Here is a 12791-nt window from a genome sequence, read left to right on the forward strand (position 1 = left end):
ATACATTAACGTTTAGAAATACCGTATGATCGAATAACAACGGCGTCAGCGATGGTTATGAAATGAACATCGATGACATTTCCCATATTAATTTACATATAAAATGACAGTGATCTTCATTTCATAGCCATCGCTGACGCCGTTTTTATTCGAACATACGGTACCATACGATACGAAAAAAAAATGCGTCAAAGGCGGCTGGGGAATGACAATCGATAATAATTTTAGCGAGGTCAAGCCCTAGACGTCATTTACTTATCCCATACTCTTTATTTTTTAATGGCGCTTACTGCCAGTTGGCTTTAAGAAGGTTGTAATTTATTTTTATATTGAATAAAAATGATTTTTAAATGGGGTTGTTTAAAATTTGAGAACAGATAATTTTTTGAAACGTTCTATCATTTTTAAATCTTTCTAATCAATTTTTAGTTAATGACGTCTAGAGATTGACCTCGCCAAAAATATAATGGATTATCATTTCCCAGCCGTCTTTGACGCCGTTTTTTTTCGATCATACCCTCTATTTAACATATAGTTAAGATATTCTTGGTAGAAACAAAATTAAAACGACAAAGCTTAAAAGAAATAAATTTATTTTATTTAACTTAACATTATCAATAATTAGTCTTATCTAAAAATGTCTTAATACTTATAAAAATACAAATTACAATGATTGGTGAGATGACAAACAGTAGTAGGTATTTTGTATATTACAAATGGGGACTGTCTATGTTGTATGACGCAGATTATGACGATGAACGAAGATGATCCATGTGTCTAGGTAACGAACCTGGAACAAACACATTAAATTATTTTTGAGCGACACTTGTCCGAAAAACTATTAGTTATTGGTTTGAAAAACAGGTCAAACGGACAGCAGACGAGCCTTCGCGATATGTAAACAACTATACAGAGTTCAGCATAACGCCTAAAAATAAACGCAAAAATTCGTTGAAAACACCGGTGTAGATATATTGGATTGACGATTTTATTTTCGGAGATTGTCTTATTGCCAACAAACGGTATATTTCACGAACCTGTTTATGTCGGGGGCGGCTTTCAAATAACTTAGGTTTTCCAAGATTTTTTCGGTTTACAGAAAAATAGAGTTGTGCCAAGAGCACCCGCAATTTTATTGCACTTTTGAGATATTTTATTATACGGTGTAGTATAATAAAATATGTCAAACATGTACATACCCGTTGAAAAGCTTTATTTTTCAAGTTGTTAGAGGTCTGCGAAATGGTATATTTACTTAAAAATTTTAATTTTATTACTTAAAGTCATTTCTAAAAACTTCGTCAGCGATGGCTATGAAATGAAGATCGCTGTCATTTTATATGTAAAATTATATACATGGGGAATGTCACCAATGTTCATTTTCAAGCATATATATACATATATGTATATGTTTCCAAGCCAAATGGACGCCGTTTTTTTTTGATCATATGGTATAGTTTTTGTTAAACTTATATGGATTAAGGGTACAGTCTGTTCAGTTCAAAATATAGTGACAGTTATCTTGTCAGTTTAATTCAAGAGCAAAATAAAACATTAATTCACCACAATACACCAAAACACTTTATTTTTACACTGGACGCGCGTTTCGAAAACCACGTTAGCATCATCAGCAGATGATTATAAAACTGTTTTGATTTGTGAAGAATGGTAGTGTTGTTTTGAGTTTTAATCATCTGCTGATGATGCTAACGGTTAGCGAAACGTGCGTCCAGGCCGTCCAGTGCAAAAGTAAAGTGTTTTGTTGTATTCTGGTGAATTAGTATTTTATCTTGCTGTTGTAACACCAAAAGTTCGAACCCCCAACTGATCCAACTTATTTTGAAGGAATCCGCCTATTCTTGCAAAATAGCAGACAACCGCAGATAGTTTATATTTAACTGGTTAGTATGCAAACTATTTACAAAATCTGGTTAGGTTAGGGATTTTACCCCAGTTTACTAAAATAGCTGCTAGTTTACATCCTTGCCAGATAGTCTACAAAATTTATTTTAATTGTTTTTGTTTGTTAATGTACAGCGTTGGGATGGATAGGAAAATATGATAAAATAATAAATTTAATTTTCATTTAAAAAATTTATTTATAAAAAATAAAAAGTAAACTAGCCAAGAATCTTGCTATTTTGGGTGACTAAAGCTAATGGAGTTATCATATTAGCCTTTATATTAGCCAAAATTATAAATGATTATTATACAAACTAACTAAAATAACTGGTTAATATGAAAACAAAAATATAAAATTATGACATTATCTAATACGAATATATAGTTTGCAAACTAACCAGCTAGTTTGTAAACTAGCTCTTGGCTGCCTGCTATTTTGCAAGAATGGTCGGATTCTTCCAAAATAACAGCGCTTTTAGTTAGTTTGCAAAATAGCTGGCTAGTTTTAAAACTAGCCAAGTATCTATTTTAGCAGTAACATATCTATAATACCGCATGATCGAAAAAAATGGCATCCAGTTGGCTTGGAAATGAACATCGATGACATTGCCCATATAATTTTATATAAACAATGAGAGCGATTTTCATTTTATAACCATCGCTGACGCTGTTTGTTATCAAATTGAGCAGAGGCCAATAATATTTATTTGGAGTTGCATAAAAACAAGATTTCGTCTTTTAGTCCGACAAAAATATTAACGTAAAAATTAAATAACTTACAGATACTCCCGTACTAAGCACAGTATAAATAATATAATTTTTTTTCTTGTAAATAACATTCTTATCGTTTGCATTTTATGCCCATGATGTTTAGGGCTTTTGTTTATATCACCGCCGCGCCGGCCTTAGAAACGATCGATCGCATTGTGATCCGATTCAATTCTCACGATTCTTTTTTACGGGTCATCGTTGAAATCTTATGGATCCGTGCTGGCCACGATTCAATTGAACGAACCGTATTGTATGCAATGAATCAATTCACACTACTCTTTGAATGAACCGTCGCATTCTGATCCGATTCAATTCTCACGATTCTTTTTTACAGCTCATCGTTCAAATGTTATGGATCCGTGCCGGCTACGATTCAATTGAACGAATCGTATGTAAGCTTTCAAATGAGCCACTCGTTCAATCTTTTCCCACCTCTAGAATGAACCGTACATCAAAAAAACTGCGTCAAGTTGGCTTGGAAATGACAATTCACATTGGAATTCTCCAAGCCAATTCTGACAACGTTTTTTTTTCTTTCGTATTGTATGTTAAGACTACAAATTAATAAGGTTTCGCAGTTTATTCGTTAGTGTGCTTACTAAATAAGTGTTTTAATTTTTGTTATTTTTCTTATTAGTAAAGAACCCGTTATAATCTTAGATTATATAAGAATGTTATAATACTTACATTCAGTTAAAACATTCCCGCATATAAGCCCCATAAGACTAACAGGAGCGCTATGAGGATAAGGTAGGTGGTTATTAAGCTTTTTCCTTCGCTGGCGTGTGGTGGCATTTTGATTTATAACTGAAAAACAACATTATTATTAAACTAATATTTTTGGACTTCTTTATAAAAATAAATTATACACAACTAGATTCTTATAGTCCAATTTACAGTTGTAAGTTTTTCTATAGAATACCGTTTTAATTTATTGTTCTTCATGTAATAGTCAATAGTCATTTTTTTGGATGTCGTCTGTCGAATTTTTCCTAGCTCGTTTGTCCAACGAAATTATATTAACTTTATACAGGGTTCGGCAATAGTGCGTCGGGCATCTGTAGCTACTATAGTAAAAAACTTAGGAATTTTGTATAAGTGCAAACCATAGTGCATATTTTAACTTCTATTCTTTCTATTTGAAAAAATAATTGCGATTCACTCACATTTTTTAGAGCCACCCTGTAGAAGTTAAAATATTTTCCTGAAATACATCCTAAACTTTTAAGTCTGCACTTATATAAAATTCTTGTTTTTTATTATAGGAGCTACTACATCTGCCGGACGCACTTTTGCCGGATCCTGTCTGGACAAGCATATACCAAGCTTGTCCTGGAGAAACTTATTGCGTAAATTAATATGAATTTTGTTGCTTAAAATAGTTTATTATCGTGCATAGTTTCCAAGTTATTTGTTTTTCCCGGAATCACACGCATATTTAGAATTTCCAGTTCTTTTCCAAAGATTTGTTTTTTGATCGACAACAGGTACTAACCGCCGAAACTTTTAACAAATTATCGTACTGAAATCGTATATTTGGAACAGGTTCAAACGCTAGAATTTGTTTATCTATCTTTAATATCGCTAAAATGTTGTTTGTTACATTTCCTTTGGAAAACATCTGGACTTAGAAACCTATTTTTCATAGTAAATGTGTTTTAGTAATATTATTTCGCGTAGATTCAACGTCAGTGCGCGCTAATGATGCCGAATATACGAGCAGGTCCCATCAGATGTTGTGTAATTTTGGATAATTAATGAATTTATCAATAAGTACTGTTTTTTTTTTAAATTTAGAACAGGCGCACGCTTTAAAAATACCTACTCATCAAGCTTTACCGTATATTGATCCACAAGTTGTTTTTTACATTCTTTGGCAAAAGAAACCAAAACAATGTCCTAAATGACTCCCAATTATTACTAAAAATACAATTCTATTCAAAATTACACACCTATTTTTATCAGAAAAATTCTATTTTTATGTGTACATTAATATTAGATATTTGTTTTGAAACAGATTTACATTTTAACTTGAAAAATGGGCACGCGTTGACTTTTATAATTTATTGAGAAATTCCATTTGATCCAGTTTTTAGTACAATTTTAAATCTTATTTTTCTTTTAATATACTCTTAATATAGCAGTCTGAATATATTGAAAAATAAAAAAAAATATATCACACAAATATTCTAATATTGTCTTTCTTTAAAGTTTTATTTGTGTGCATTAAATTGTTTAAGAAACTATTTAGTTGAAAATTTTTTATATAGAAAGTGCCCTAGTAAAAAGAGATTAAAAAATGCAAGACTTGCAAGAGTCTTGCAGTAAGACCAAGACTGTCCTGGGAAGACCAAGAGACTACTTATTAAACTGCACATTGAATAAAGAATTCTTTATTCAATGAAACTGCACGACCAAGGGAGTCTTGCTCTTGTATTTGCTCACGACTACAAATTAAAACTTCGCACGATAGGCATGAATAAGTGGGCCATTCGCGTACCTTATTTTTCAGGAATATAACATTCATTTCTGTTTAGTACTTAAAAAAAACCGAAAAAAAAAGAAACCAATTTTAATACCAATATTGGCGTTACTTCGGATTTTTTTGGAAAAAATCGAAATAAAAATGAAACTTCTGCACCCTGTATCTCCGAAACTAAGCATTTTAGGACATGTATTTATACGAACTTTTTTACTTATTTTTATCATCAGAATATGCTGCCGAAGTTTCCGGAATATAGTTCGGAGCACACTGTATATATGAGGCCTTGATAGTATTTTTGTCTAAGAGAAATTTCACCCCCAATTGCCACTAATGTAGAGTATTATAAATTTTCGCTATATGAGCGCCTTTTTTACAACATGTTTCAGAATAGGTTAATTCAATAATTGAGTAAAAAATATATTGCCTGAGAGTTAATTTGCATCCGCCAAACAAAGCAAATTGCAAAGAAGTACTGTCATTTTGTTTTATTTAATAAAAAATTACAAAAAAATATTTACCCAATGTACCAATACCGAATAATTTAGGTAGGAATCTAAATTAATTATCAATACCTGTCATCACTTGCATAAATTAAACATGCGTTAACAAAATACCGTATGATCGAGAAAAAACGGCGTCAACGATGGCTATGCATTAAGATAGCTGTCATTTTATATGTAAATTTATATGGGAAATGTCATCGATCGTCATTTCCCAGCCAACTGGACGCCGTTTTTTTTCGATCATACGGTAGTTATTACATTGAAATCATAAATTTGAAAGTATAAAAAGTGCCCAAATTTTTAAATGGGGATGGAGTGGAGTGAACCAAAAAGTACCTCGGTTGATTCCCCCTTCAATCCAGTAAAGCCGGTCCCACATGATGTGGCAAACACCTTTGAACATTTGCCACATCGTCGTGTAGGAGACACACTTGCCAATTGCAATATTGTCGAAACCTGGGCCAAATGTTGGTTAAAACGTTAGACGCATCGTGTAGGACCGGCTTAATCCACCGACACTGATTGAAGGAGGGTGAACACATCAGTCTCCACAAGAAAAAAACATTTACTGTGCGCTTAAGTCTACCCTCTAAAAATGTTTATGCCATAAATGACGTCATTGTTCGATAAGTTTTTAACGTAAAACTACTATCATGCATTCAATTATAAGGGGTGAGTCCTATATGAGTGCCAATATTTTTAGGGGTGGTATATTTCGACCCCCATTCAAAAAAGATGTCGAAAAGCGTGGATTTTTTTTAAAATTTTAGATAATATAATAATATATTTTTTTTAATGTTCAAACTTGAATAACTCGGTTATTTTAGACTTATTAGGAAAACTGTAAAGAGTAAATATGATTCTTTTATCGAGCTCTACTAGCCCTGAAAATATTTGTACTTATTTACGCCTCACCCTGTATAATTCTATACATATTAATTAATAGTGATAGCGAGGCTGGTCATGCTCTTGCGGTTTTGGTCTTGGTCTTGCTCAAAAAGCAAGACCGAAGACAAGATATTTGCAGTGGTTAGTCCAAATTATTCCTTGACAGCAAAAAGAAGACATAAAAAATTGCAATAAATAAAGACGAATTTTATTTATTTTAATTTTTAATGTCCTAACAGGATCAGGCTTTCCAGAAAAAAAAATACTATTATGAATTTTTATTCTTATACTTCTATTTTTTTTTTGTCCACAGTATGACTAGATGATCACTAGTGTAATTCCAGAGCTAGCTATATAATATGTATATTGCAATTATTCAATTTTAACGCGGTTTGGTGAGAATACTAATAAAACAGTATACTTACTTTACTTTAAAAGTTTGTGATCAAGCACAACCACTCACTGTAGAAGATGAATCGTGTATGCTGCAGAAATTCGAATGACTCGAGCAGGACTCTCGCGGTGGCTATTTTTGCCGTGGTTTCTGGATATTTTCAATTCGAAAACGCTTTAAAAACATTCAACCGTTGTCGATAGAAAAAATCAAAGTAGTGCAGAACAATCAGCTTTTCGCTGGTTTCTTCCTTTTTGTGTTACTTCATTCAATTCTGATCATTTTTTCATTTTTATGTTTTTTCTTTTAGGTTTTATACTATTAAATATCACGACGCATGGTTCTACATAAGAGTCCAATGATTGTTGGTCATTAATAATATACAGATTATAACTGAACTATAAATATAATTATACTACTTAAAGCTCATTGTTCTGGAATATGTTTTTAAAATATATCACATGACTTGTCCATATGTATTTTTTTGTTTTTCAAGATAAATTAATGAACTCCTAAGTAAACAGATTTTTGGCTTCATTTATTAATATATATTTTTATATCTACTTTTAGAGTTAATGAATGACATACTACAACATTCGAAATCAGAATAAGAATGAAGAACTTCAGAAATTGCCTGAAATAGAAACTAGATACTAAAATGAATATGAAATAAAAGACTATATTATAATTATAAAAAAATTGAAAATTTGAAATTTTTTGAAAAGTTTTTTTTTAATTTTTAGTTGAAAAACATAATTTCTTGATAATATATGGCAACATAGTAGATTAAATTTACAAGAGCGAAAATCCATTGGTTCTCAAAGTTTAAGTAACAAATTATTCAAAGTAAAACATATCGGTTATTTTAGACTTATTTGAATAACGGCAAAGGCAAAATATGTTTCTTTTATAGAGATCTACCAGTCCTGGAAATATTATTTGTACTTATAAAACACGCACTTTGTATAATTCCTTAAAAAATACGAATACTAGCTGTATATATGATCGGATCGTAGATCGGCTTATAGTACGACAGTATGATCGAAAAAAACGGATCGAAAAAAGTTGGCTAGGGAATGAACATTGACATTCTCAATATAATTTTACATATAAAATGACAGCGAGCGTTATTTCATATCCATCGCTGGCACAGTTTTTTTCGATCAAATTGTATATAGTTTATTCCTCATTTATACCTTAGTTTTATACAAGTGTTATACCATTTACTACAGTGTATACGGTGTGCTGACCAGGGGCGTGCGGTCCATGGAAGTGGAAGAAGCACTACTTTCCTAAACATCTAGCCTTTGCGCCTAGCCAAAAAGAAATCAAGTTTTTTAATTAATTAATTCATAGCAATAAATTTGCGCAAACAACGTAAACGCACCTATTAGACCGGTTGGAAGCGCACCTTGGAAGCGCGTCTCAAAATTGACGCGGTAGCCTCCCTTTAGGGCTGTTTACCCTGCCGCCTATACCCATGAAGCAGCTGGTATTACCCAGGAAAACCAGTCCCATGGAAGCGCTTCCTCTTTTGTTATTTATTATTTATACCGTAAATTGACGAGAATAGAATCATTTATTTCCTAGAAAGTTTAGTGGTGTGTTTAAATTTTTTGCAATAGAGGAATCGCCTACTGTGCTTGTGGATAACAATAATGTAGAAAATTGTCGTGTTTGTATTTTTTGCTGTTTTTATTATTTTGCATTTATTTAACTAAAATATATTTGCATTTGACTACAAGGACAAAGGTACCTAATATTTTTTAAATATCACTATATTTTTTATTTGATTTCGAATTTCTAAAATCGAATAAAACTATATATTTATAAAAAACGTAAAACTTTTCGTTAGCACTAATGTACTTTTTGAATGTCTGCCAATAATTTAATTTGTGGCAACCTGCTGATGTAAACATAAGTAATGTTAAATACCCTTAATACTTAAAAAAATGGTATATTTATTTGAGGAATACGATGAAAAAAATTATACAATTTTAAATTAAATAGTGATGATAAAATCAGATATCTTCGAATAAAAAAAGTTTCGTATTGACTTATTGACCACATACCACCAGTAAAACACGTATTAAATCGAATCGGAGATCGGAGTATAAAATATTCTGTCACCTGTCAACGAACTCTTTTCAAAAGAACCCACTTGTTGCTTTTTGGTTTTGGTACCAGTTTGAAAACACTATCTGTCCCTTTCTCTCTTAGCTAAACTCGATATGTCTTTCTCCTTTATGATTTTAACTTATTAGACCTGTCGAAATCGCGTTTTGTCAAGTTTTTATTTACAAGAGGTGAGTCGTGGGGACAGATCGCAGAGTGTACCAAATTTGTGTAAATTTTTAAACATGAGGTCAATGCACAATTGAACGAGATTAAAATCTACAAAATACTGTGAGAAAAGTATGTGAAGAGCATTTATAAAATGGCATTCTTATGCCCTGTAAGAATCAGACGTGGTAAAAAGAAAAAGTGTAAGTATTTTTAGACATAATGTCTGGAAAGTGGTCAGAGACTTGGACATTGCATTAAAAATTGACCCAAATTCAAACTGCCCTAACAACTTTTTACTCTATTGTTCTGTAGAAATTATCTGTAAAGTGCATTTCTTATAAGCATTATATAAACATATTTAATGTTAATAGAGAAATTTAATAAGTTAATAATTCTTTATTTATAATTAAGTACTTCAAGTGATTATCTACTATTACCGTTTTTGTTTTAATTTTTAAAGCCTCCAGTGTTGATCTTGAAAAAGAACTAGGTCGAGTCAGCAATGGAGTTACTCCAGGTATGGGTAGAATTACTGGTTCGGCCAGCATTGAAACTCTGGTTCGAGTTGGTATTGAAAAGGAACACGGCTTATCACCTGATTCCAAAATGGTAGTTCTGCATGACTTTACTCCATGTGTGGATGATGAGCTTGAAGTAAAAAGGGGACAGGTGAGTAACAGGATATTATTAGTAGTAAAATAAGATATAATAATTATGTATGTTTTTAGATTGTCAATATATTATATAGAGAAAATGATTGGGTGTATGTAATTGCTCCTGATACAAGACAGGAAGGTTTCATACCATATTCTTATTGTACCCCATACAATAATCATTTAGCAGAAATGGCCATAAAAAAGAAACTACCCCGAGATGTTCATTTAGCATCCAGGGAAAGTTCAGATACTAATCATGACTGGTAAGAATCTTATTTTAAATTTTTAAGTATGTTATTATATTTGATATTTTATAGTGATGGAGCAGGACTAGATATTATGTTTGATGATTGTGCATCCATAGAAAAAGAAAAACTAGACACAGGAGCTATTAGTCCTGTTAGTATTCATTCCGAACCAGACATGATACCATTTTCAAAAGATCCATCTGGGAGATATATAGTTTTATATACTTTTATAGCCCGTGATGAAAATGATGTATCAGTAGAAAGAGGGGAATTTGTTACAGGTAGTATATTTTTCTTGTAATGGTGTAATAACTTTAATCATGTAAATTTCTATGTTTAGTTCTAAACAGAGAAGATCCTGATTGGTATTGGATTGTAAGAAGTGACGGACAAGAAGGTTTTATACCTTCCGGATTTGTATATCCTGCTGATAATGTGATACAGGGCCACCTAAACGGACAAACCCAGCCTGGTCTTGGTTCTTTCCCAAATCAGAACAACATCCATACCTTAACATCTTCCAGTGCAGATGACTTAAGATACCATGGTACTGAACTTGTTATGTTGTACGACTATAAAGCCCAAGCTCCCGATGACTTAACGGTCAGACGGGGCGATTGGATCTATGCTGATTTAAATAACCAGACTGTAGATGGGTGGCTATGGGCCTATGCCCCCAAAACCAGGAAATATGGTTTTATTCCGAAAGCATATGCAAGACCCCCTGCCATGACAAGTTTATGAGCTAATAAGTATAAGTTGTTAATTTTTTATATGACGTACTTTTTATAGAACTATTATACAGGGTGTGCCAAAGAGTTTGCAATTAATAGAGATTTTTTATTATTCAGCAAATTCAATGTCAAAAAATCCTCTATATATATTTGCAAAGTGGGGTTAGGTAACAAAATATCAATTTAGAATTTGATTCTAAATTAATATCAGTCTATGTACCAAGTTTCATAAATATACACGGTTTTTTGAAAATACCAATTTTTTCATTATGTAAAAAATGACTTCTTATTAGACATCTTGAAGTAAGTTTGGTTTATATGCATTCGTTGTCCATCACTCTGTCACCATTTAAATATGAGCTGCCATTTTTGAAATAAACTAATAATAATAAACTTTTCTAATACCTCAATAGTAAAAAAATCCAATTTGTTGTGAACTTTATGGCACACCTTGTACCTTTAAGTATTATTTACATGGTAAAAATCAGCAATGTAAATTAGTTTGAAAATGCCTATAATGTTGCCATGCTCAAAAATATTTGTATAGGTTTAAGTTGCAATATTTTTACATTTTTATATCATACTCGTTTTAATTATCTTATTTATGTATAGAAATAAATTTAATATTAAAAAACATCAAAGTTTACTTCATTAAACCTAAACAAAATCCAAAAACTTTTATTAAATAACTATATATTTGTTTTTATATTAAGAAGCGTAATATTCTAATAATTCTTCATCTTTAGGTTTCAAAATAATTTTATCCCTCAAGTTAACAACCCAGCCTGGATGTAAGCCATAAAATATCTGTCTGGGATCTTTCCTTTCAGTCAGCATATCATATTCAGAATCATTCTCTATTTTTGGTAAATTATATCCATATTTTTGTGCAAGCACCAATCTTTCCTCTGAAACTTTCTCAGGATCTGCTAGATAGCCTCGCTTCGCTGGATCAGTGTAATATTCTATAGCATCTGGTGGGGGTATCATACGCCGAGGTATGGGAACACCTAAAAGTTTTAAACAATCAAAAATCCAACCATTAATATATTCATAAGGATTGTACCTCTTTGGAAGAATTTTGTAGTATTTACCATGGCTTGTAAACTATACGGGTCATAGTACGCTGTTGTTATTACACCTCCAGCTTTTTCTACTGCAGCAATTACAATTTCACTGGCCCATTGTACCTCAAGATTTATTTTTGCACAGAAAATATCAGCACCCTCATCAGTTAAATTTACACCAAATTGGTGCTGGTCAGGAAATAGCCTGTATAAACCTGTATTTAATATTGATACTAAGTCTATTGGTTTGGACACATCTATTCTGTTAGTATCAATCAGCTTCTGTAGCTCAAGCATTGATAAAGGTGGGTATTGTCTTTTCAAACTAAAAAAGAAAAATTAAGTTATCTTTAAATCAATCTAATAACAGAACAAAACTCACTGATGGCCTTTATAATAATTTTCTTGAGGAAATCTTAAGTAAAAAGGATTATTTCCTGTCTCATAGCCTAAGCGCATATAATTTTGTCTTTGACCGGATCCTTTATTTCCAGCTCCATGTTTATCTCCTCCGTGTTGTGCTCTACCTCTTTTGGGTCCCTTAAAGAAAAAGCATTTTATAATTTAAAAGTTATAATAATACACTATTTAGACTTACTAGTCTACTACCCGGATTGTCTCTGATATTGGCCAGACAAACTCTTGGTAATGCTCTAAGTATATTTAATGCTTTTTCTGTATTTTTAGACATTATTAATAACAATATTTATATAATTACTCTGGTTCGTCGATTAGCAGAAAAAAAACAATATATTTATAAAAATCTTTTTAACTTGGACAAAAACCTAAAGTTAGGTTATAGATTAAAGCAACTACTCTTCGTCTTATTTTTGTGGCCCGAATCACTACAGGCGAAA

The 12791-nt window shown here is 31.7% G+C and overlaps 2 protein-coding genes and 1 long non-coding RNA gene across 3 annotated transcripts; 1 reads left to right on the top strand and 2 right to left on the bottom strand.

Moving 5' to 3' along the window:
* Window positions 1-576: 576 nt before the first annotated feature.
* LOC115875467 lies at window positions 577-7116 on the bottom strand. Its single transcript, XR_004049010.1, has 3 exons — window positions 6975-7116; window positions 3361-3480; window positions 577-790 (listed from the first exon to the last, which is right to left on the bottom strand). It is a non-coding gene; the product is annotated as an uncharacterized LOC115875467 (long non-coding RNA).
* A 2103-nt stretch (window positions 7117-9219) lies between these two features.
* LOC115875468 (SH3 domain-containing protein Dlish) lies at window positions 9220-11500 on the top strand. Its single transcript, XM_030890937.1, has 5 exons — window positions 9220-9429; window positions 9690-9898; window positions 9958-10148; window positions 10203-10414; window positions 10474-11500. The coding sequence occupies exons 1-5, from the start codon at window positions 9381-9383 to the stop codon at window positions 10875-10877; spliced, it is 1065 nt and encodes a 354-aa protein (XP_030746797.1). The 5' UTR covers window positions 9220-9380; the 3' UTR covers window positions 10878-11500.
* Window positions 11501-11548: 48 nt separating this feature from the next.
* Window positions 11549-12757, bottom strand: LOC115875469 (39S ribosomal protein L15, mitochondrial). The gene is made up of 4 exons (XM_030890938.1): window positions 12533-12757; window positions 12317-12474; window positions 11934-12259; window positions 11549-11877 (listed from the first exon to the last, which is right to left on the bottom strand). The coding sequence occupies exons 1-4, from the start codon at window positions 12623-12625 to the stop codon at window positions 11576-11578; spliced, it is 879 nt and encodes a 292-aa protein (XP_030746798.1). The 5' UTR covers window positions 12626-12757; the 3' UTR covers window positions 11549-11575.
* Window positions 12758-12791: the final 34 nt, after the last annotated feature.

Source organism: Sitophilus oryzae, unplaced genomic scaffold (assembly GCF_002938485.1).
Source record: "Sitophilus oryzae breed Bouriz unplaced genomic scaffold, Soryzae_2.0 scaffold_1387_pilon_pilon, whole genome shotgun sequence".
Classification (NCBI taxonomy): Eukaryota; Metazoa; Arthropoda; class Insecta; order Coleoptera; family Curculionidae; genus Sitophilus; species Sitophilus oryzae.

What these genes read in the sequence shown, in the direction of transcription:
- LOC115875468 (XM_030890937.1), top strand. Translation starts at nt 9,381, where the DNA reads ATGGCATTCTTATGCCCTGTAAGAATCAGACGTGGTAAAAAGAAAAAG. An exon ending in ACGTGGTAAAAAGAAAAAGT is followed by an intron (nt 9,430 to 9,689) that starts GTAAGTATTTTT and finishes TAATTTTTAAAG; the next exon opens with CCTCCAGTGTTGATCTTGAA. An exon ending in TCAGATACTAATCATGACTG is followed by an intron (nt 10,149 to 10,202) that starts GTAAGAATCTTA and finishes GATATTTTATAG; the next exon opens with TGATGGAGCAGGACTAGATA.
- LOC115875469 (XM_030890938.1), bottom strand. Translation starts at nt 12,625, where the DNA reads ATGTCTAAAAATACAGAAAAAGCATTAAATATACTTAGAGCATTACCA. An exon ending in AATTATTATAAAGGCCATCA is followed by an intron (nt 12,260 to 12,316) that starts GTGAGTTTTGTT and finishes TTTCTTTTTTAG; the next exon opens with TTTGAAAAGACAATACCCAC. An exon ending in TACAAAATTCTTCCAAAGAG is followed by an intron (nt 11,878 to 11,933) that starts GTACAATCCTTA and finishes TAAAACTTTTAG; the next exon opens with GTGTTCCCATACCTCGGCGT.